Below are 25,274 nucleotides of genomic sequence, written 5' to 3'. Positions count from 1 at the left end.
AAAGGCAACAGTGCTAACCGATGAACTACATCCATATCACCACTACCACCAAAACCACCACTATGACCACCACCACTACTACTACTACCACCACCACCACCTCCTCCTCCTCTTCCTTCTCTTCCCCCTCCTCCCCCTGTTACTCAATGTTCAATACTAGTTTTAGGTGCTTTAATGAACTTCTTGTACGCTTAAAATGAACCGCATGAGGCCCAGGTTCTTCCTGAATTAGACTTTTAGTAAAGTTAGTCCTAAACTCTACAGGTTTGGTTCGCTCATCTAGTCTTTACTGAGCATGCTTAGATGATTTGCATTCTGTAAAGTGTTGCGTTCGGAACAGACACTGTATAGTAATCTGAGACATGTGGTGTTCACTGCATACAAATTACCCCTGAATAGTCATGGAAGTCATCCCGCTCTCCTGAATAGTCATGCTGGGATATGCCATCATAAGACAGCTCTTACATATGTGCAATGCACAGGTGAAACTAATGCAAGTACACCTTGCTTTACTGCACATTAGTTGAATGCTGCTCGAGCTTGGGATGATGTATCCTGGGCAGAGGGATGTCAATCAAGGCAGAATATGGCCAGCTGGTCAACGTAACTGTTCAGGTGAGTAGGACTGACTATTCAGGGGTAATTTGCATAAGCCAAGCACCACATTTAAACCTTTTTTTTGGATAATGCTGGAACAAAAAACTGGCATAGTGGCTAGTTTAGAAGGATATAAAAGCAGTATTGGCTATTTTGGGGGTAAAGATCCATACTCGCTCTTTTTGGTACCCCTTTTTTTGGTAAAGGTCACCCCCTCTAGGGCTTTTAAATATTTGTAACATGAGATGTAAAAAAGCGTTTTGATAAAATAATCTTTTTTTATGTGCACTCAGTGGTGAACAGACCTTTTTTCCAGCCCTCCTGTTCCCTGAATGGCTGTATATGTCCTAATTTCATTGCTTTTTGCATCACTTCACTGCATTTCTTTTGCTCTAATGCTTCCTTTTTAGCATATTTATTATTGCAAAATGACACCATATTGACTGTTCTGCTCGCTGACGTTGTTATCATAATGACTTGATTTCAGATGAGAGATTGTCACTAGATCTTGTGATACTAATAAACACGTTTCTTAATTGCAATCTAAATACAACTGTTCTTTAGAGACAAGTTTTGTTTAATGATAATTTGCTTCATCTTCTCTTTTGCATTCTAATAGGGCATATATCAGTGTAAAGGAACTGAGGGATGCCTTGCAGTTGAGCAGCGCTTTGTTCCTGAATATTTTCTTTGCTGGTTCTGCAGGGGAGGAGTTAGCAGGAGCTGCAACTTGGCCATGGGACAAGGATGCCCTTGGTGTTCAAGGTTAGTAATGGTTAGAATTTATAGAAGTGGTTGAGACATATGTGGGTTCACTTTCAGTTGCATAGACCACTTCGTTGCTATCATTGCACACACAGGACACATTATTAATAAGGTCACATAGGCTATTTGAAAATCATGCCATAAGAAATAGACCTTAGTAGCAAGTGATTGTCTTCTGTTCGATCTTTGGCGCCCATTATTGTGTTATGCACATTCTTTTAGTGCAGGTCATATTGAAGTTTGCACATTTTCTTAACTTTTCATTGAGAAAAGAGGTGGAGTTTAGCATGGGGGAGCAGGAACCCCCCCCCCCCCACTGCATTGGCAGATTTATTACAATTTACTCAAGAAAATGGTGCACAAAATGGTAGAAATGCATCAAATTAATTAAGAGGAGAGCTCATCTTTATACAGTAAATTTGGTGCATCCTTCTTCAGAGTACATTAGTTTAGATCTGGTGTATTAAACACCATAGCAATGTCACAGGCTGGACCCCGCTGTCCCTGAACAAACAGCCGCCCACTAAGAGTGGCTTCCATTCTGGCAAACTTTCTGTTGTCCTATTATTGCAGGAGAACAGTTCATGTTAGTAATCTTCCTGTACTACTAAATTTCCCCTGCAGAGGAAATGTCAGACTGGTCATGGCTTTCCCTGGAAAAATCAGCTGTTTGTTGGAGGTACCGAGAAAAGGACTTAAAGGGGTTCTGTCATTAAAAAAAAAAATCTATACTTCCCTATTCCTACCCAGGCAGTCTTCTTACCAGATCTTCACCTCATCGATCTTCTCCTGGCTCCTCCAGTCCCCCGAGTCATGTCAACTTCAGCTGGATGGATCCTCTTCTTCCTGTGACGAAGTGTACATTGCCGGCATTCTGCGTTCACTGCCTAGCAGGGAATGCAGAATGCTTGTCAGCCTTCTTTATCGCGACTGCAAATGTGCAAAGTCTTGCCGCTAGTGTTTCATATACTATAATATGAGACACCAATGGCGAGATATCATGCACGCTAAAGCAGGTTGAAGATGTTTCAGCATTCCCTCCTAGGCAGTGAATGCTACATCACTCGTAGGGTTCACTGCCCTGCAGAAAGTGAACTGCAGCTCTAAAACAGGAAGAAGAGGATCTGGCTGGCTAGAGGTGACAGGACCCAGGGGACTGGAGGAGCCAGGAGAAGATAGGCGAGTAGAAGATTCGGTAAGAAGATGGCCTTGGGAGAAATAGGTAAGTATTGATTTTTTTTTCTAATGACAAAACCCCTTTAAGGCAATCAGCAGATTGCCCTGTGTGCTCCACATTCTTAAAGGGATTGTACATCTTTGCACAACCCCTTTAACTTAAGAAGCTGCATGGGCCATTTTCATACTCTGTATTCTGAATCAGCTCATGGTTGAACTCATGCAGTATGGTTTTTAATATTAAACCGAACGACAGTTTAATCATAGTGTTCAAAGGCTATTTTGGTTCGTACAAATAGAGCATCCATTGTCCATAGTTACCAGTTATATATATTTGTTTGCTTTAAATCATGGTTTTGCCGGCTCCATCTGAGTGTATATATCAGTTTGCTAGTCTGGTGTGCATTACCAAGCCTTTCATCAGATGTTAATTTAGCAGGGCTCCTTCTTTTAAGTGCCAGACATATTAATTACATAGCAATCGCTTTATGCAACTTTGTTCCCTCTTATTTTAAATAAAAAGTAACAGAAACTTCTTGGCAGGCGAGATAACAGCCAAAACAAAACACTGTTTCTTTAAGTAATGGGTAAATTTCATCCTATAATAAGTAATGGTTTTCTAAGTGCCTGCTGATTTATTTCTTTGTATTATTCAGTCTTCTTTTGGAAATGTCCCTATTTAAATTATAGACACGCTATTTAATTTCACACTTCTAAAAAAACACTGACTCTTCTGTAATTACAGCTGGAAGGGAAGTTACTGGAATATGACCAGATCAGTGGACAATGTAGAGCCAATTTAATTACATCAAGAGGGATGGATGCTCGAGACATTAAGCATTTCATTGTGGTTAAGAGTCGCTTTGTATAGCACTAAATGACCATCAGGATGCTTCAGGTTTAAAGCACATGAAGCTTCAATGTCATATGTAGTGTCCCTATCTATATTTATTAGAATACTGGCCAGTTCTTGCTTGTTCTGCAATTTGTGACTGTACTGTCAAGGGAAGAAGTTGCATACAGAGTTTCCTGGAGAACTTTTTTCGCTTTCTGTTCTTTTGTTGCAACTAAAATGGTCTTTTTTGTTTGCTAATTTGGTCCTTTAGGGTTTATTTTTAAAAATGGAAAACCTTTAGGGTAATTTTACACACAGCGCTTTTGAAGCAAAGCTAGAAGTGTACCCAGCGAGAAGACAAGTCCTTCCTTTATATTTCTCATTCCTTTTGAATAGTGCTGAGTGTATCAAACTGTACAACCCTCTTACAGATTGAACATTGCTAAACGTTTTGTTCAACCTCGGGCGGTTTGTCTCGGCTGAACCCACTAAGATGACTTCTTCTAACTCCTCCTCTTCTTATTCTTCCTGTTCATTTTTCATCTTCTACTTCCTCTTCCTTTTCCTTCTTCCCCTTCCTTTCACGTCTTCCTTTTCCTCTTTCACTCCTTTTTCTTCTTCCTCTGCATTTTTCCTCTTCCTTAGTTTCTTCATTCTTCATTTTCTTTATTCATTTTGCCTTAAAACAGCTTAAAAGCACCTAGATACATACTCAGGTGCTATATAGGGCTTGTATGACTCTTAGACAAGTGTTATACACCAGTTCTAAGGGATTTGATGAAGTTCCGTTTTGGTTCAAACTAATTCAGACCAAACAAAAGTTTTTGCTGAAATTCGGAGAACTGACTGAACCAAACTTTTGAAAAGTTTGCTTATCGCTACTTTTCAATCCATTTGTGACTACTATGGGTCATAAACTGCAGTTTATTTTTCCATAAAGCATTGTATGTGAAACACCCTAAGAAAACTTTTGGACCTAAAGACAACCAAATACTTTACTCACTGTTATAATCTTCAGGTGTTTTTGTGTGAAGTTCAGAGGATGAATGTTGAAATTTCCATTTAGGGTCTGATCTATGAGAGTACTAGAGGGTTCTGACACAGCAATGGACCCCAAAAGTCTAGGAAAAGATAATCACATTTCGAAGTGACTTGAAAGTCAATCACTTGCTACTACGGTATGTTTGCTCATTGATAAGTTCCAAACAACTTTATACCCTATACTTTAAGTCCTATCAATATAGTAGCATAGTATATAAGGCAGAAAAAACACATCCATGTCCATCCAGTTCAGCCTATCCCCCCCCCCAATGTTGATCTAGAGGGAAACAAAAAAAGCCCCCAAGGAGGTAGAGGCCAATTTTCCCCATTTAAGGTAAAAAAAATTCTTCCTGACTCTGATCTGGTAATCGGAATAATCCCTGGATGAACAACAAACATTTGAAAACTGGGATAATATGAGGTCTCTCGATAGGCCAGGATCCTTGCAGTTCAACTTCTGAAAACCTATTATGTAACTAACATTTTATTTTATCTATACAAGTTTCCAGTAACAAGAATCTGACCTCACCTCTAATAAATAACATTACATGTGATTGTCTATATAACAGGAACTTAAAAACATCCAGTGCTTTGTATTATTGTATTTTACAGGGGGGATAGTCTTGAACCCATCATATTACGGAATGCCAGGCCATACCAACACAATGATTCATGAGGTTGGTCATACTCTGGGACTTTACCATGTATTTAAAGGAGTCAGTGAACGGGAATCTTGTGATGACCCTTGCAGTGAAACTGAACCTTCTATGGAAACCGGAGACCTATGTGCCGATACGGCACCCACACCAAAAAACAAGCTATGTCGAGACCCTGACCCAACAAATGATACCTGCGGGCCAATGTTTTACACTGGAACTCCTTATAACAACTACATGAGCTACACAGGTAAGACTACTGGCAGTGTTTCTTTATATTTGTTTTCAGGTTTAATTTTAGGTTCAGTGTATTTTGTTTGTAAAGTTTAGGAAGGTAATTTAGACTCTAGGTTTAGTGATTCTTCAAAAGCGAACATCTAGAGGATGGAGTTTTACTTTTAAGGGGTTGCTCACTTCTAGCTATTCATGACCTATCCTCAGGATATGTCCCCAACAGCGGATCAGCAGGCTTCACTATCAGCTGGTGTGTTGCTACAGGAAGCAGAGAACCCCATACATTGCACAGTGGCCTGGGTTGGTACTGCAGGTTGAGACCTATTGAAGTGAATGAGACTCAGTCTGCAGAACCAACCTGGCCACTGTGCAATATATGGAGCTGTGTGCTTCTGGCAGCAAAACAACTCAATACACAAAGACATAGGAACAGCTGATTGTCAGAGGGTCCCAGGCGGTGGACTCATGTTAATCTGCTATTGAGCTATCCTGTGGATAGGTCATCTATAGCTAGAAGTGGGACAACCCTTTAATGGGCTGTCGGAATAGTACATACCCATGCCCGTATTGTGTAGCAAAGCATATGAATATCATAAAAGTGGAATCCATTGATTGATAGCTCCATCATCTATTAGCCAGAATAGCTTTCCCTCTGGAGGACTCATAGCAATTAGAGATGAGCGAACGTACTCGTTAAGGGCGATTTCACAATCGAGCATCGCTATTTTCGAGTACCTGACTACTCGGGTGAAAAGATTCGGGGGGCGGCGTGGTGGAGCGGGGGGTAGCAGTGGGGAACAGGGGGAAGCTCTCTCTCTATCTCTCTCCCCCCTACTCTCCTCTGCAACCCCCCGCTCACCCCCGGTGCCACCCGAATCTTTTCACCCGAGTAGTCAGGTACTCGAAAATAGCGATGCTTGATTGCGAAATCGCCCTTAACGAGTACGTTCGCTCATCTCTAATAGCAATCATATATTCCATGGTCACTCATTCATTTGAATGTACAGGTTGTAATAGCACAATACCCTCTTCCCCCTTGACAGCCATCCACCATTGGTCCTAAATTTATAGAAAGGTTGTACAGTTTCAACAACCGCTTACAGCAGCCTTATTCCCTACATTTTATCAAGGTCGCAGTTTCAATCTATTTTCCATTAAACTGGGCAAAAACATCCAAAGTGAATACAATAGTTAAAAAGAATAAAGCTGACATTTTCTATACTATATCATTGAACTCTATGACATTTTCATAGATTCAGTGACACATTGTGCAATAAAAATGCTTTCATTACAGATTCCCATTAGTGATGCACAACAAGCAATAATGGTTTTCATTACCTCACTGAGCTATTTTAATTTTCCATGCTGTGTTATTTAGATATTAGTGAATCCAGGCTTTCTGCCACCCTAGTTACTCTGCCCCATAGTCTTATATTTTGGGACAGAAAAGTGTCCCCGCTGCGTTTTAGAATTGTATTTTGTATAGTTGTATTAATTCAGTGCTGTAGTTATAGGATGGAAGTATTACAGATGAAATATGTTAACATTATGGTCATGGTGTGAGAGTTGTAAAAAATGAAGCAATGAAATACAGATTTTGGTAAGTTTCATAGAAAAGCCTTGGGTTCTACATATAGTGTACAGACCACCAACTGTTAGTCCTTGTCATATCATAATTCTTATCATCTACCTGCAAGGTTGGTGGAAATGAATGCACCGTGGACATATTTCACGGGTAGACTGACCTAGTTAATATGATTGAATATGCTATAAGTCTATGTTTTCCACACACTCTATAATTTAAGGGGGTTTATCCAGGACTAAACAATAAGGCTAATTGCTGCAGAGTTCGGAAACTTTGTATTGTATTTTCCATGCCAATTGAACTTTTTGAGCCAAGATCTCAGAGTCTGTATGTGTGCTTGTCTAGACATGCATATCTATACAGTGATGTCATGGACAGCCGCTTATTGAATCACTATGGCGCCTTCATTCTGGTTGCCTCCTTCGGTATTTTTATGGAGAAAAAGAAAGGTTAATCAAAAATAATCAAACTTATAAAGGCGTGTTTATTCTCTTGAATCTCAACTATTCTGTTACCTTCTACCCTTTTTGCCTGCACTACTTTTTATACTGTAGATGAGACATCAGATATAGTATGTGTCGCAATTCGGGAAATACTGATCCAAGTATCAGGATATGATGCAGCCGAAGAAGTAACAAAGTGTAAAGTAATTACTGAAACACAAAGATAAAAGCAAATTAAAGTATATTAACAAGTAATCAACTAAACTTTCCCTTTCTCTTCATTATGCACACTAAGGGCTTAGTCAGACGGGCGTTTTTTGCCGCGATTTGCGCATGCGCATGCGTCCGGCGATTTTTTAAAACCATTGCTTTGCAATGGTATCGGACATATGAGCGCTTTTTATGCACTCGTCCGATAAATTATAGAACAAAAAATCGCAGATCGCACCTATCTGCGATCTGCGATTCCTGTTCGCTTCTGTATATGCGCTCAATGGGGCCGGCGGCAGCAGCGCCGACCCCATTGAGAACATATAGAAGACAAATCATTCTTCTCTGCCACAGCTGTAACAGCTGTGGCAGAGAAGAACGATGTTTGCCCATTGAATTCAATGGAGCGGCAATACAGCCGCTCCATTGAAAGCAATGGGCTGCCGGCGTGTGCGGGGTGAATTGTCGGGAAGGGGTTAAATATATAAACCCTTCCCTGCAATTCATCCTAAAATGTGTTAAAATAAAAAAAAATTGTATACTCACCTTTCTAGTGCAGCCGGAGTCCAGCCGCGGCCGCTGTCAGTTCTCCTGAACTGCTTCTCGGCACTATTCAGCCGGCGGGGCTTTAAAATCCCCGCCTGCTGAATGATCTGCCTCTGATTGGTCACAGCCTGACCAATCAGAGGCCAGTTTCACTCACACACCCATTCATGAATTCATGAATGGGTGAGTGACTGCTGCCTCTCAGCGCTGAGCCAATCAGGGGCAGGTCTGACTCACATCCATTCATGAATTCATGAATGGGTGTGAGTGAGGCATGCCTCTGATTGGCTCAGCGCTGAGCCAATCAGGGGGCAGGTCTGACTCACACCCCCTTCACACCCACTGCAGGACGGCCGCTCGGAGCTCCAGCTGCCGGGAGAAGGTAAGTGCATATATATATTTTATTTTTACACATTTTAGGATGCATTGCAGGGAAGGGCTTATATATTTAAGCCCTTACCGACAATTCATCCCGGGCTCGCCCGCAGCGCATTGCTTTCAATGGAGACGGCTGTATTGCCGTCTCCATTAAATGCAATGCGCTGGACAGCTCCGGCCCGTTTCTAATGAAACGCGGCTAGGAGCAGATTTTCGGGCGATTTGCGGGCGACTTGCGCGCACCGGTCACGCGATTTGCGGATGCGCATCCGTCATGCGATCCGCAAATCGCGTGAAAAAACGCCCGTGTGACTAAGGCCTAAAAGAGTAACTATAACAAAGTTTTATCTCAGGTGCAATAACAACAATACTTTACAAATGTCCATGCAGTAATCAGGAATGTAGACCGCATAACACACTAATTCTATTTCAGTAAAGGCTCCTACTGCTCTTTTTAATTTTTTTCCGCAAAATCTCCCTTTAACAGGGAGATTGCCATGCTCACCAGTACAATAGCGGCCCTCAGGGCTCTATCGGCAGGAAAAATGTCTCTAACAGTTGAGGCTGCAGCATTTCTGCATAGTAATAATTAGCTCTCTCTGTCTGTATACAGATTCAGTTCTTTCAGAGGCTGGCCTCACTTACAGTTTGTCACAGACACTTTATCCAGAAATCACTCACGTCTTTGCCTAGTGAAGAGTAAAATGTGATGGGTATAGGCGCAGCTGACCAAAATATAAAGTTCACTAAAACTCTGCCTCTCTGCCTGGTATACCATGCACATACTAACAGCTAACACAAGGTGTATCCCCAGAATAGTCTCACCTGCCAGTGCGACTATCATTGGGTTGGCCACACCCAAACATCTAGGTCTTTTCCATGACCCACCATCTTAATGAGGGAGAAGAATCACATTCCTCTACCTATTTTTATCCAAATCACTCTCTCATTCAGGTAGCTCCACTCCTTTTTTTCATCTTCCTACCTCACATCTTTACCTAGGATAGGGACCACAATCTCCAGCTCACTCTGTACTTGCTCTGCCACTGGTGTCAGGCCCTTTCAGTTTGGATCACTACAAGCCATCTCCTTTTCAAGTTCAAGCGGCACAAACAACCCATGGAATGTTCCTTGGTGCCTGTGTCGGCTCAGCACATGACACCACAGAAAATAATCCTTCCTATAATTAATCAGAGCCTCATCCAATCAACCAATGTCCAGTGAGCATACGCAGTCCCATTGCACTAAAATGTTGATGCATGCTACAATTTGGTGCAATTTTTGAAACACCAATACACAGTAATGTGAGTCCTTATGTATGATCCTACAAAATGTTGACTCATACAGTATGGATAAAAGATAAAACTGAATTGTGTCAAGTATTTTACTCATTGTTTTCAACTTTTTGCAAAAAGTAATGTTAATTCTAGAATTTGGACTTAATACTAAGACTGTTTAACCTCATTATCTCTTCCATTTTCAATATCAGATGATGATTGTGCCAACAGCTTTACTCCAAACCAGGTTGCCCGGATGCACTGTTACCTTGATCTCAAATATCACGGATGGACTAGATATTCTAAGCCTTCTCCAGTTCCTTTGGCCCCAATAGTAATCAAACAAGGTCCAGACTTTCTCACCATTCAATGGATGCCTCCTATCAGTGGTGAACTGTATGAAAGGTAACAGAAATTTTACATAAGCCCTCATTATGTTTTAAATTAAATTAAATTATTCTACAAGTCCATGCAGAGATTAGTTCTTCATGTTATATGTATTTGGAGGACATTGGCATAGAATTCCTTCTCCAGTTGTCTGCAAGCAATTCTTGCATTCTCCGTAGACTTTTTTCTGTAGGTCAACTGTATTTACATGTCATACCGTCTATTGGAATTATACATTGTTTTACAAACCTTAGTATTTGACAGATTCTGTTTTATATTTGCATTAGTTTGTAGGCATTTTAGCTTCTAGTTTTTCTTACATCTGTCTGAGGAGCCTGCAGTTAAGTAAACTTCTACTGATGTTTTTGTTCTCACACAATCCCTTGATGTAATCTTACAGTATAATCTTCCTATCAAATCTTACGGCATAAAAGCTTATCTTAGAGTGTAATATCTTGTATTGTACATTAATACAATGAACAGAATGAAACGCGCAGTCAGTCAGTATGTATTACTTCATGGTTGGCATGGCTTGGACACAAGAATGGTAAAGCATATAGAAAGCAGTAGCGTGATAAAACCTTTAGTTATTTGCTTAGTGAGATAATATGTGTAACTGTATGATTATTTAATTTGCGATAGACATGACTAATAGAAGGCTAGTATTTCTATTTACAAATGTGTATCCTTGCTCAATAGCATTAGTGAAACCCACATTTTTGAAAGAACTGGAAGCCTGGCAGCAAGGATATCCTAATATACAATGGTGCACATAGATAAGAAGGAGCCCTGAACCAAAAATCGAAGTAAGCTCCCCACTATGGCACTACGGTACCATTAGGGAGATGTCACATCATGACGTTTTCTTGGCAGACTGTTTTTGCGGGGTGGTTTGCCATTGTGTTCTTCAGTCATCTTCTACCCCCACCAAGCTGGGTACTCATTTAACTGACCTCGGAAGGATGGAAACTGAGTTAACCTTAAGCCCGCTACCTGGACCAAGGGGGGATCAAACCTGCAACCTTCAGGTAGTGAGCGAGAGCTTAGGAGTGCATTTCTGCTGCCTTAACACTCTGCAGGCTGTTATATGGCATAATATTAGTGACCTACCAAATATGGAGTCCCATTCAAATATCACAAATACAACTTGGATTTTAAATTATACAAAAAGTGACTTTTATTTGGTGGCTTAGTGGTAGTGGCAAAAAAAATCTAGTTTTCATTTTTCTCTACATGGCCATTCCTTACATTTTGCTTGATGGAGAAGTTTTTCTTATTTTTTTATACAGGGATTCAGGATCTACTTGTGAGTCTTGTACAGCTGATGGATCTTTCCTACAATACGCAAATCAGGCCTCTTCACCCCGTACCTGTGACAATTCTGGATACTGGACTCCTGAAGAGGCAGTGGGTATGTATTTTGCATACTTTTCCTGAAATTAGTTAATAGTCATAGTAAGGTCTACTTTGAAGAGGCTTAGTTATAGAAACATACCAGAAAATACACTCTTTGTCAAAAAAATCAAGCACCCAGAAAAGTTGTCATTTTTCTGCATGCAGTTACACCTCAGGCAAATATGCAATGACCAGAGAGGGCACAGGTGCAAGGTGGATGGGCTCGGGACACCCTTGACAGACCACCAGTAGACAGGATCTTCCGACAAGCACGAGTAGCTTCAACTTTGTAGTTGTCCACCATGCAGAGACAGGTGGCACCATTGCTATAGTCCCCTGTGTCTGTTAGAACCATTTCTAAGTTCTTGGCTGAAGGACATCTGGTCTCACAGTGCCCATTATGTTTGACACCCACTGTCATCTCCGTTTGCAGTGGTGTCACAAAACTGGACAGCTATGGAGTGGATCCAGGTTGTCTTCAGTGACTAATTCTGGTTTAGTTTGGACACTAATGACAACCACATTTGTGCCTGGAGACCTCGGAGTGAGCGACTCAATCCCGCCTTTGCTGTGGAGCAGCACACTGCTCCCTGCTCTAGTGATAAAGTTTCTTTCAATTCCGACAACTCCTTCTAGGTGCTTGATTTTTTTTTTTTACAATGAGTGTATTTGTAAATTCTAACATTTCCTCACTTACAAGTCAGTCAGCCAAAAGTTCTTATTGAAGTTATAGTCTGCCAACTGCAGAAGTATAGGTCCATTTCATTTATGTTGGTCACACTTATCTTGTTCTTTATTAGTCATGCAGGGTGATTGAACCATACATGACCATTATTTTCAAAGATCATGTTCTTTCTCAGGTCTAAAGAGAAATTAGCAGATAAAAGACCCTTCTTAGGTTCTTTCATAGATTTTACTTCACTAGGTTTTCACTGATTAAAGGCTTCTGCACTATGCTGCTTTCAGTATCTTATACCAAGGAACTAGAGAATGACTTAAAGTACTGGACTTAGATATTTTACTTATTTATTAACCCCTCCCACCGCAGCCCTTTTACATTTTCTCGCTTTCATTTTTTCCTCCCCACTTCAAAAACAATGATAGCTCTTTTGTTTTCCCGATGACTTAGCTACATAAGGGCATGTTTTTTCTTTGACGAGTTCTATTTTTCAGTATTGACCACATAATATGTGAGAGAATGTCAAAATCCTTTTTTAAGTAAGTTTCAGTACAATTATGGTGAGACCAAATTTATATAGTTTTTTTATGTAGTACTAGTAAAAAAAATACCTTTAAAAGAATTGATTTCTGTCTTTTCCTCAGGATAGGCCATCAATATCTGATTTGTGGAACCTTGCCATTCAAGATCCTCGCTGATCAGATGATTGAAGGGGCCATATTATTTATGGTGGCTGTTCTGAGTACTACAAGCTTGTCCTATTCCCTTCTGTGGTGCTCTGAGTATAAACAGATTCATGCTCAGATACAAACATTGCAGAGGGTGTAGCACTTCCACAAGTGCCATGGCCCTTTCAATCAGTTGATTGGTAGGGACTAGAGATGAGCGAGCACTCTCGGTTAAGGCAGTTACTCAAGTGAGCATCACTGGTCCGAGCAGATTCGGGGGGTGACAGGGAGTAGCAGGGGGGGAAGGAGAGAGATCTCTCTCACTTCCCCCGCTACCCCCTGCCACCCCCCGCCCCCCCCCCCCAATCTGTTCGGACCAGTATGCAGTTACTTGAGAAGAGCGATGCTCGCTCGAGTAACTGCCTTAACTGAGCGTGCTCGCTCATCTCCAGTAGGGACCCCAAGTGGCAGACTCTCACCAATCAGATATTGATGACCTATCATGAGAATAGGACATCCATTTTTAAAGGCTGGATAAGCACTTTAATATATCTTGCCTAAATCTTATTGCAACCACTGGGTTATGTCTCCAGGCCATCAACTGAAGTAAAGATATATATGGGGATTAAAAGTTTACGGTATCCACTACTCCAATAGAAAATAATTACAAGTACAAAGTGAATAACATTGAGATTAATTTAACAGCTTCGATTTCCAGGAATCCTGATTCATTGGGTGGAACACAGACCAGCACTTGCTTTCCAACAACATTTCCATGGAACGTCATATTTGTTATTGTTCTGGCATTTCACACTATTTTGTTTCTCTGGTGATCCACTATTGAAGCTCATTTAGAGGATAATTGCTTTGCATACTTTAAAACAAGTGAGACAGGGTTTAAAGTTGAGCTGAGATTGGGAGCAAGCAAAGGCGAAAGCTTGGCTACATAGTTACAGTACTAGAAAAGGGAGCAGGAGCCGAAAACACAAGACCCCCTTTGGAAAAACAATATGTAGGCTGCCTTCCATGAACATACCCACAACTTACATTTTCTCATGTTTAAAGTAAATAATGACTGTGAAAAATTATTTTTTTTGCTGTCTCTCTGGAAAATGGCCAGATAGTCTTAATTTGTTGTGCTGTTACCGGTGGTCTACAAAATGAAGGGATTAACAATAACATCATGGGGGGGGGGTAAAAACACTGCAAAGATTAAAGCAAACCTACGGTTTCGGGACAAAATTCTGTTCCAAGACAAGGAGGTAGTATATTACTTGCAGTTGTTCTTCTCTGACGCTCCTTTGATCTGTTGGTTTTGAGCCCTATTTTTGGCCATCTAAGATGGTCTACCGAATTTTCTAACTACCTAATGCACACTGTGCCCTGTTCTCCATTTGGCTTGGCCAATTACCTGCACAGCTCTAGCTAATCAGAGACCAGGTATAGTGCATTAGTAGTCTAACACTATCAAGGGTTCTGAAAATTGAGTCTGCCATCTTGGATAGCTGAAAATATGACCTGGAACTGGTGGATTGAAGGAATGGTAGAGATGAACAACCCCAGGTAATATACCCCCTATGGTCCTGGGACAGAATTTTGTCCTAAAGAAGTTGATGATAACATCCCTGGTGGTTTAGGGCAATGAAGAGTGTGTTGAAGGGGTTTCCTCCTTATGAAGGAGTTAAAGACGTTTTCCAGGCAATTGTTTTATGACCTATCCTCAAGATAGATCATCGATAGTTAATTGGCTGGGGTCTGCAACTTTGTACACCAACTGATCAGCTGTTCCGGCACCCACTGTCGCCGGTAAAACACACAGGGTATGAAGCAGACGCAGATTGCTCTGACCCCTGTGTAGTAGCCAGCGCTAGTAATACAGGCTTTACATTCACCACTGATAGGCTGAAACTTTGGGATAATTGAATGCATGTGTCTTTTGGCAGCAAAGATGTAGCTTTTAGAATTTTCTAACCACAGAGTGGGAAGTTGGTCGTTTGTTGGGTTTTCAAAAGTTATGATGACCTGTCAGAGTTGACAGTCATTGATAAAACCATGAAAGACAATAAGCACATTTCAGTCAATTTATAAAGAATTCTTTTTCACCACACATGCAACTAAACCAGAGCATTGGTTTGGAGAGCAATAAATGTAATAAATCTTTGCTCTAATCCCTTGAGCATATTGGGTTTAGCAGACATCTTTGGCCCAATTCTTCTGTACCGAGGTTCCTTTCCTGGTAAATGTAAAATAATTCCGAATTTTGATTTAGATCAGCTAAAAATGTCCAGTGTTCATACTGTTTGTGTAACTGAGAGTCTGCTATGTATAAATAGGGGACTTATGAGTTCTGTATTTTTATCCAGGCCCTCCTGATGTGGACCAGCCTTGCCAGCCAAGCTTACAGGCATGGAGTCCTGAATTTCACTTGTTTCCCAATATGTCTGTCCCTTGTACTGAGCCTCATGGATGTATGCTGGAACTCCATTTCTTAAAACCTGTTCGACCTCAGGCCCTCACCATATGGATAACGTACCTGTCCCCTAACTTACCTAATCCCCTCTCAGATATTGAGTTAATATCAGAATCTAATGAATCTTTACACCTGGGAAGTATGGAAGCCCTTTGCGATACTCCGTTGACCATTAGACTGACCACTGATCAAAAAGTTTCAAGAGTCCGTGTATATACTTTTGATGCAAGCATGGAGATAGATGCAGTCCTCCTTGTGTCCATGCCTCATGATCCTCTTTGCTCATCCTGCAGACCTGTGAAATACAAAATAGTCAGAAATCCTCCTTTTTTGAGAGATTCCCAAGTTACAAAGATCCAAACACAACGCACTTTCACGGACCCGTGAGTAGAACCATTATTATTGTGTTAAGACATACATTGCCTCTTAAAGATGTATTATTTGCATTCTTAAAGGGGTTGTACTAAGTTATAAAGTTATCCCCATCTACAGGATGGGGGATAACTTTATGATCATGGGGTCTGACCTCTGTGATCCTCACCAATCCTGAATGGAGCAGAGGACACGCATTCACTTCAATGCCATGGCCAGAGATAACCAAGTTTAGGCATTTTGGCAAACTCCGTCACTGTCATTGAAGTGAATGGAGCAGCGGTGTGCCTGTGCAACCTCCACTCTATTCAGTCAGCGACCGACGGGCCGGTACCTTTTTCTTGGAATCGTAGGAGTCCCAGCAGTCAGACCCCAAGCGATCATAGAGTTATCACTTATCCTATGGATAGAGGATAAATTCATAACTGGGCACAGATCCTTTAAGAAAGAATATCTTATGCACTATAAACTAAGAAAAGAAGAGTGTATTGTGTTGAGCTTTGCCAAGTTGTGTTCTCATCTATGCCGGAGGCTCTATTTGGAGCCTTCAGTGTAGATGTGACACAAAATTCCAAACAAAATAGCACAGCATGCTATGCATGACACTGCTCCGTTTCCTTCAATGACAGCACCTGAGATTACTAAATTCAAGTATTTTGGCAATCTATGTCACTGTCATTGAACTGAACGGAGCAGCTGCGTGCCTGTGCAGACTGTACTCCATTCACTTGGTGATCAAGTAGACCCCTGCTCTTGGGATCGTTGGGGGTCCTAGCGATCAGAAGCCAAGCAATCATAAAGTTATATTTGGAGTTCACTTCTAGTTTTTCCATTGTTCAGCTTCTAGAACAGAGCAAAATAATGGAACTCCGAAGCATTGGCCTAACATGGAAGAAAGCAATTACTACTGGTAGCATTACTTTTTTAGCAGATTTTACCTGCACAGTAAACATGTAGCAGAGCCAAGAGCATATGAACTGAAGAGCCACTGGAGAAAACGGGCACATTCTGGACTGGAACTGTCCCAATCTTAATGGGTGGTGAGATTCTACACAGGGACATCATCAAAACATGTAGCACAACATTAGAAAAAATAAGGAAAAGGAAAATAGGAGGTGGTTAGGAGTTTTGTGGTATCAAACAGCTTTAACCCTTTCCCGCCCCATGACGTAAGGGTACGTCATGGGAGTGGGGTACTTCCTGAAAAATGACGTACCCTTACGTCATAGGGATAGCGTGAGATCATAGCAGATCTCGTGCTATCCCGCAGCCGGCCTCCCGCTGCGACAGCGGGGAGCATCAGAGTATCTAAGTAGATCGCGGCAGGGAAAGGGTTCACAGAGGGAGCGCGCTCCCTCTGTGACTCCAGCCGGCTCTCACGATAACATCGCGAGAGCCCGGCTGGTTGCTATGGCAACAGGACGCCAGATACCGGCGTCCTGTATTGCCATTGCCTAAGATCGCTGTAATAAGCGATAAGGCATTGCAGGAGAGAAGTCCTGCCATACCTTATGGCAGCGATCATCAGTGCTGTAGTAAAAGTCCCTCAGAAGGACACAGATGGTGTAAAAATAAGAGAAAAATAAAGATCAAAAAATAAAAATGTAAAAAAAAAAATGTTAAAAAAAACACCTTTTTATGCTTTTTCTCATATTAGCATAAAAAATTAAAAATCCCACATATTTGGTATTGACGCGTCCGTAATGACGCGTACAATAAATTGAACATGCTTTTTATCCTGCCGGCAAAAAGCGTTAAAAAAAATGCTACAAAACTGAGGCAAAATGCAAATTTTTAGCATTTTGCCTCCCAAAAAACGCAATCAAAGTGATAAAAAAAAGACGTGTGTACCCCAAAATGGTACCAGTAAAAACTACAGCTCGTCTCGCAAAAAAAAAGCCCTCAAAGAGCTTCGTCCATGGAAAAATAAAAAAGTTACAGGACTTTGAATACAGTGAGTTTAGAAAAAAATAATTTCCAAAAAAAAGGGTTTTTGTGAAAAAGTGGAAAAACCTAAAAAAAATATAAGAATTTTGGTATCGTTGTAACCGTACTGTCCGGCAGAAAAAAATGGAGTGTATCATTTATGCTGCATAATTAACGCTTTAAAACCCCCCCCAAAAAAATCTATGGCAGAATTGATGCATTTTCTTTCCCTACGATCATTAAAAAAATAATAAAAGTTTTACAATATAGTCTATGTACCCGAAAATGGCACCAAAAAAATCTACAGTTCGCCACGCAAAAAACAAGCCCTTATACGGCCGCGTCGACGGAAAAATAAAAAAGTTATGACTTTTGAAAAATGGAGATGAAAAAATACCAAAAATCGTTTGGTCCTCAACGCCAATATAGGCCGTGTCATAAGGGGTTAAAGTGCCGATTATTTGGGTTATCTGAGCTGAAATATTCTGCCCTGTACACCAATTCTCTAGCATAGAAAAGTCATAGTTGTGGTGTATGTGCCAAAATTGTATTTTTTTTGGGGGGGGGGCATTTTTAGAAAGTGCAAACATTCAGTACGCTATACTAGAAGCCTACTGGCATAGATCTCCATTTGGTGCATAGAGGTGCCACTGGATGAGACAAATGTATGAAGCGGCTTACACCTCTTATTCATTTGTCGATCATAGCTAGGTGCACAGCTCACCTAGTCCAGCTTAAACACTGGTCTAAGCAAATATGACCCGTTGTGCTTTAGTTGGTTTAGCTGAAATATTTTGGGGCAGATTTACTATTGAAAGCTCAACACTTTTCTAGTGCAACTTGAGCAAGAACTGTCTTACATGCTTTGCACCCCATTTATCATGTGTTTTAGACATTTTTTGCGGCATTAGCTAAAGGGGCATGGCTTTGTGGTAAAAGGTACATGGCATACATTCAACATTATCTGCCAAAAAATTGCAAAAACAATTTGTCCTGAAATTGTATCAAAAATTGGCGTAAACTAAGCCAACTAATAGATGATATAGAGTTAGAGTAGACAGTCTAAAGATATGCTAGATTTATCATCAGCATAGTCACTGTGATAAATCTGGTGCATTTTAAGTGCTACGATAAAGTTTAAGTCTGCACTTTCTAACTATTAGACTAAACTAGGACTTATCCACAAGAGCGAGGTGCATCTAAGAAGCTGCCCTTTCTTAACAATGTAATGTTCCGGTTGGACATAAATTTATCTAATATTCTGTTCATCAGTGAGTAAACAGGTATGAGGGATGGATACATTAGGGGTCTGACCACAGTCATTGTCAGTCAGAGAGGGTTAGAGCATCAAACACTGTGCGGAATGTGGAACATACGACAAAGATGAATGCCAGCCCATTACTAGACTGATGTGAATGACTAATGCATCTGTGTGTGAGGAATAGTGTAGGATACAGTGGGTGGAGATCTGTGATGAACATAATAAGTCATTATCCTTGAAACTAATGAACCATACTGAATGTGGGTGGTATATTTTTTAAAATAAATTCTGTGATTAATTTCACTTTAAACTAGTAATTGCATTTTTCCTTAATAATGTGGTTTACGCCGCAGACTGCAGATTGTATCTCGTAAAATGTGATCTCAATAAGATACCTTTTGGCAGTTAATGAATATATAAATGGGGGCGTAGAGATAATGCAGCTTAAACTTAAGTTTCACTTGAAGTACACCTACCGTACAACAATATATTAAGACACTGCCTAAATAGCAATTCCCAAATGTGTTAATATTGAAATCACTTAATCTACACTTTCCTACCAAAAGTAATTGGACACCTGAGCAAGAATCAAAAATAGTATTTATTTCCATATGTTAATACTTAGTGGGGCTCCTTTGGCCCTAATGACACCGGATACTCTTCGTGGCATACTTTCTACTAACAAGAATACATCATTAATAGTTAAATTGCAGAACATGTCTAATATGCGCACAGTCTAGATTGGCCCAAGAGGGTCTGGATTCTCCATTGTATCGAGGCTCTGATACAATAATGGGCCCCAAAGGTCTAGCAGAAGACTACCCCATTTGGAAGTCCTTTAGAGCCAATCACATACCATTTATGGGTTAAAAATTACCTGTTAAACCTTATTGATGGCATGACCTACACATGCAATGATGACGACAAAGTTCAGAATTTATCGAAAGTGGACAATGAAGAATGGGCCACCAAAATTATTGCGTTTTTTAATCATGGAATCCCTATGTTACTGTATATCATATGTTGGAGGTAGAGATGAGCGAGCATACTCGCTAAGGCAAACTACTAGAGAGAGTAGTGCCTTATACGAGTACCTGCCTGCTCGTCTCTAAAGATTCGGCTGCCGGCGCGGGTGAACGGTGAGTTGCGGGAGTGAGCAGGGGGGAGCGGGGGGGAGAGAGTGAGAGAGAGATCTCCCCTCTGTTCCTCCCCGCTCTCCCCGCCGCTCCCTGCTCCCCGCCGGCAGCCGAATCTTTAGAGACGAGCGAGCAGGTATTTAAATAAGGCACTACTCGCTCGAGTAGTTTGCCTTAGTGAGTATGCTCGCTCATCTCTAGTTGGAGGCTTTCTTTAGAGGTATTCTTCTGGAAATACTCCCAACGTATACCTCCGACAGAAGCCTCAAGCATGATGTGAACAAAGCCTAATTAATTAACCCTTGGGGTTTTGAGATTGAGTTATTCGATCAATGGTATTGGATAGTATGCATTCAAAATCACAGACTTTGTTGTAACCTACATATTACTATCATTTTTGCAGTGAAGTGAAACTGGGCCATAAATATCAATACCAGGTCCAGGTAGTTGGTGGGACCTCCATCGGAGAACCCTCCCCTGCTTTGTCCCATGTACATGGGGCTCCATTTTGTGGCGATGGAGATGTTAATGAGTAAGTAGATATACTTAAGGGTGGAAAATAACCTCCCCAATCTCGCATGCTTTACAAGATGTAAGAACCATGGGCTAGAATTAAATATCTTTAAGATGTAATTGCCCGTGCCTAAACACATCCACCATTACTTATAATAATAACATTTGTATTTCAATAATTGTGTTTTTCTGCAGCATGTTCGCAGACCCTGATTTTTGGATGTATGTGAGCAAACACATGAGCCGCCATACTCAACTCGAATTGTAAAAGCATTTAAAGGGAATCTCTCCGCTCGAATTTGCTGTCCAAACTGCAGTCAGCATATTATCGAGCAGGAGAAGCTGAGCAGATTGATATATAGTTTTATGGGAAATGATTCAGAACAACTTGTGTTCTATAGACTGAGATCTCTGCTCATTCTGAGTCCAGTGGGCGGTCCTATCAGTGAGTGACAGTTATTTGTGAATGACTGTTATATAGCGCTGCGGAATATGTTGGCGCCATACAAATAAAGACTGTTGCGTACATATAGAAGTAGCTGATAGGACCGCCAACTGGAGCTATGAGCAGACATGTATACGTACAACCGTATACATAAAATGCTGAGTGAGTCACGCAACATGTTACCACGGTGGAGCCGGTGGTGAGCAGGCCTATCGCCGCGTATGGTGGCAATTTTGGTCTACGCATGACAGAGTATTTCACGGAAGCTGTCATGTGCAGTCTTGTAGTTTCTTTTTTTGTTTAAATTTCCCGCTCTGTCGCTTCCCAACATATACACAACGCCCATAGGCAAAGTAATTGTGTATGGACAGCGTTGATTACACGGCTATAGAGAACAATGGGCTCTCTCGCATGTAATATGCAGCAAAATAGAACCTGCTGCGTTCTTTCTTGCATGCCTAAGCCATGTAATGAACATTTTCAAATGTGAATGGACCAATAAAAATCTTTGTACTTTCATTGACTCCATTCACCGCGTATCACATGCACGTAATAGGCTGTAAACTTACGCTCGTGTGAACTCGGCCTTAACCCTTTCCAATCCACTGTCTGATGTCTAAAGATATGATGATTGAAGGCTGTACAGCTTCAATGTCGGAAGACGTCCGGCAGGGTATTCTTACTGTATATTACTGGCTGCTCTGTTGTTGGGGGCCTCTCCAGCATATCCCATACCGCAGTACTGGCTCTAGCCAGCAGATGGCGCCATTGTATAATGGCAGAAAGAGAGAGCCCTCTAGGAAACCCTGAATCCAAAATTGGATTGCAAAGGGTTAAACATTATTTTTCTACAAAACTACATATCTATCAACTCAGCTGCTCCTGCCCTGTATGATACTGCCGGTAGATCCAACTCTATCTCCAATGGGACAGGTTCCCTTTAATAAAAACTCTTTGCCAATTTGTTGGTCCTAGACAGCTCTTTTAACCCTTTCCAGCTCCTAGTAAAGAGAAGAGACTACCTTTATCATGTGCATTTCAATGTTTTGCATGGCCCTTATATCATATCTAGATTAGCATTTTTAGCAAGCAATTAATAAAAAGCGTTTTTAGCAGATTACAGTAGGGCTTTACACCTATCCGTATTTGTCCAATTCTTCTACAAAACATTTACCTCTTCATGTTGGAGAGCAGCCAAACATTTAAAGACTAAGCATTCAAATGTAGCATTGCAATATGTGATGCAGCGACAAAACCGGCTTTCATCTTTCATAGCTGTTTTGCTGGTTTATTGGTTGTTTGCATTGATTTGTATGCCTATAAATTGTTCAATAGACTTGCGGTTTATAAATAATATAAGTAGTGGGGAGATAAGAGCTGCCACATTTATAACAACTTCTGAAAGTTTCTGTTCTTGTCTATATGATGACTTCAGGGATCTTGGCGAAGAATGTGATGATGGTGCATTGCAAAATGGTGATGGCTGTTCTCAAAAGTGTCAACTGGAAGAAAATTATATTTGCAGAGGTGAGCACCGTGTTACATACTTGTAGACTCACATTTAGAAAAAAGATTTTCGAGACATCTCTAGCTGCTTTATTTCCATGCGGTTTTGTACTAACAGGAAAGCCAAGTCTTTGTTCCATACCCAATGAAGACAGTGATTTTCTGGATGACCACATAGAAATCTCTGCTGAATGTGATGAGGTCACATCCCAAGGACACAATAACCAATGGGCTTCTCATGCTGTTGCTTCACATGAAGACCTAAAGGATTGTCCAGTGTTTGCAGTTATTGGAGAACCCAAACGAAAGGTGACACTCTTTCTATAGAAGAAAATTACCTTTTAGCTTCTTCACATGGGCGATTTTGAGCACACCAAATTGCGCGAGCAAACCGCATCTAATAGAACCCATTGGGGTTAATTAGGTCCATCACATGGAGCGTTTTTGCTCCCGCATTTCCAACCGGGTAAAAAAAATATGCAACATGCTCTATTTTTGTGTACATTTATGCACCTGAGACTCAATAGGAGTCAATTGGGTGCACAAATGCATTCTTGCCCGGAACGAAACTGCAGTCTTAATCAATGGGACTAATTAGGCTGTCCCGCCTGTTCAAACAAGGCACAGTTGTCATGCGCTGATGTGAACAGGTGTGGCAGCACATAAAAGTACAGTAAAGGAGCATGGTTACACTTGCAAAAGGACGTGATAGCGCTCCATTCAGAGCGCAATTACGTCATGCTCTTGCAAGCGTGAATACATCATGCCCATGTGCAGGGGCCCTTAATCAATAATCTAATACTCTGGATTCCACATCGCATGGAATCCTCCAAAAATAGTCCTAGAATCCCTTTTCCACCTCAAGTATATGGGCATATTGGAGAGCTTGGCTGTACAACTCCATAATATGGTGCTTACAGACTACTACAGGCTCATACAGCAGAGGAGGGTGGTTCCAATTTTATTCCAAGGAACACTGAGTTTTCTTTTTCTCATGGCTTCATACAGATTATGAAATGCATGAGACAACAAATTGTGGCTTGTTCTAACGCATGCCATGTCATGAAGATACCATACTGTGGCCCAATAGTGCCTAAAGTTTCACAATACATGCCGGTACCGTATGGAGTCCCTGCAAATAGCAAAGCCATGTGCATAAGCACTTAGGGTGGCTTCACATGAGTGTGTTTTTGTGCGTACATACGTGCGGACCCATGTACATGCAAAAACACGCGTGAATGCAAGTCCATGCATTGTATTCAATGGAGCCGTGGCTGCTGCCGGCGGCTACATTGAAAGCAGTGGTTTGCTGGCCCCTTGCATTGTTTTTCAGGGAAGGGCTTTACATATAAGCCCTTCCCTGAAAAACATAAATTTTAGTGTAAAAAAATAAAATAAATAAACTTACCCTCCGCCTCTGCCGTGTCCCCCGCTGGGATGAAGAACACATCTGTCGCATGCGGCAGATGTTTCCTTCATCCCCGCTAGTAAAAATTCCCTGCTGCTACATCTGCCACATCTGTGACTGATGCAGCAGAGTAATTCTTCAATTCTCTACCGCAGCTGTCACACATGACAGCTGCGGTAGAGGATTCTGCTGCTCGCACCCCGTTAATTGCTTTCAGGGAAGGGCTTTAAATATAAGCCCTTCCATGAAAATCCTGTAAAAGTGCTGTATAAAAACAAAAAAAAAATAGATACTCGCCTTGCTTCTCCTGCTGTCCCCTGCTCTGTGGTGCTGATCTATCAGCAGGTGAGGATTTAAAATCCCCGCCTGCTGAAAGAGCTGATTGTGATTGGCTGAGGTGCTCAGCCAATCACAGGCAGCTCTCCCCAAAAGAATGACGGGCGAGAGCTGCCTGTGATTGGCTGAGCACCTCATTGAAGTAGTGGTTCCATTGAAAACAATGCGAGCATTCACTGAGGTGCACGCATGTTCTATCTTTTAAGGCACACGCCTGTAAAGCACGGACATGTGCACACACCATAGGGAATGCATTGGGGCTAATAGACGCGTGTTTTTGTGCGTGCGTATGCATGCACAAAATACACGCTTGTCTGAAGCCACCCTTAGCCTGGAATTGCCCAATAACATTTTTTATGACCCTTATTAAAATTGTTTAATGTTGGGTTGAAACTAAGATATTTAGGGCCCATTCAGACCATTGATTTTCTCATCCAAGTGTTGTCTGTGTATTTCACAGATAGCACTCAAACCTCTTATAGCCAACTAGGCTACTCACATGGGTGTTTTTCACAGGGACTGATGGTCTGTGTGAAAAAAAAAACTCGGAGCATGTCCTTTTCTGGTCTGATCCACGAACTAGAATTGGACATGCAATGTCCATTGCCCGTGTTTATGGGACAACACACGGATGTGTGTCTGTGTGCTGTCTGCCACGATCTTGGGCAACTCACAGTCGCCTATTTGAATATAGACTTAGGTTGAGAGAAAACTGATACATGGCTCAACCTTCCAAAAATAAAAAGCAAGAACTACAGAAGGTACACCCAAATTCTCTTTTACTGTGATGTATGCCAGCAATAATACATGTTTCGAGGCACAAGTCCTCTTCCTCAGTACTGCTGTGGTGTGTATAGCTGTGTCTGTGAATATACTTAGCTATACACCCAAGAGGCAACAATAAGGCACCAGCACTGGGTGCTTAAGCAGATGGGCATATATGGAAAATAGAGATGGCTGCTCATAACTGATGCCTGATTATTGCCCCTTGGGTGTACGGCTAAACATATTCGCAGCCATAGGTGTGCA

General features: G+C 41.3%; 1 protein-coding gene across 4 annotated transcripts in view; it reads left to right on the top strand.

The window, feature by feature from the left end:
- PAPPA2 (pappalysin 2) overlaps positions 1 to 25,274 on the top strand; it is a 208,633-nt gene that overhangs the window by 74,817 nt on the left and 108,542 nt on the right. For all 4 annotated transcript variants that reach the window (XM_066597487.1, XM_066597489.1, XM_066597488.1 and 1 more), the window contains exons 4-11: positions 1,217 to 1,362; positions 5,027 to 5,320; positions 9,956 to 10,148; positions 11,420 to 11,541; positions 15,236 to 15,725; positions 20,441 to 20,569; positions 22,431 to 22,522; positions 22,620 to 22,810. In XM_066597487.1, coding sequence (XP_066453584.1) covers positions 1,217 to 1,362; positions 5,027 to 5,320; positions 9,956 to 10,148; positions 11,420 to 11,541; positions 15,236 to 15,725; positions 20,441 to 20,569; positions 22,431 to 22,522; positions 22,620 to 22,810 — 1,657 coding nt within the window. The remainder of the gene's footprint in view (positions 1 to 1,216; positions 1,363 to 5,026; positions 5,321 to 9,955; positions 10,149 to 11,419; positions 11,542 to 15,235; positions 15,726 to 20,440; positions 20,570 to 22,430; positions 22,523 to 22,619; positions 22,811 to 25,274) is intronic.

The sequence above is a fragment of the Eleutherodactylus coqui genome, chromosome 3, assembly GCF_035609145.1.
Source record: "Eleutherodactylus coqui strain aEleCoq1 chromosome 3, aEleCoq1.hap1, whole genome shotgun sequence".
In the NCBI taxonomy this organism is placed as follows: domain Eukaryota; kingdom Metazoa; phylum Chordata; class Amphibia; order Anura; family Eleutherodactylidae; genus Eleutherodactylus; species Eleutherodactylus coqui.
Note: the sequence above shows the minus strand (reverse complement) of the source record. Positions and strands in the feature narration are given on the sequence as shown.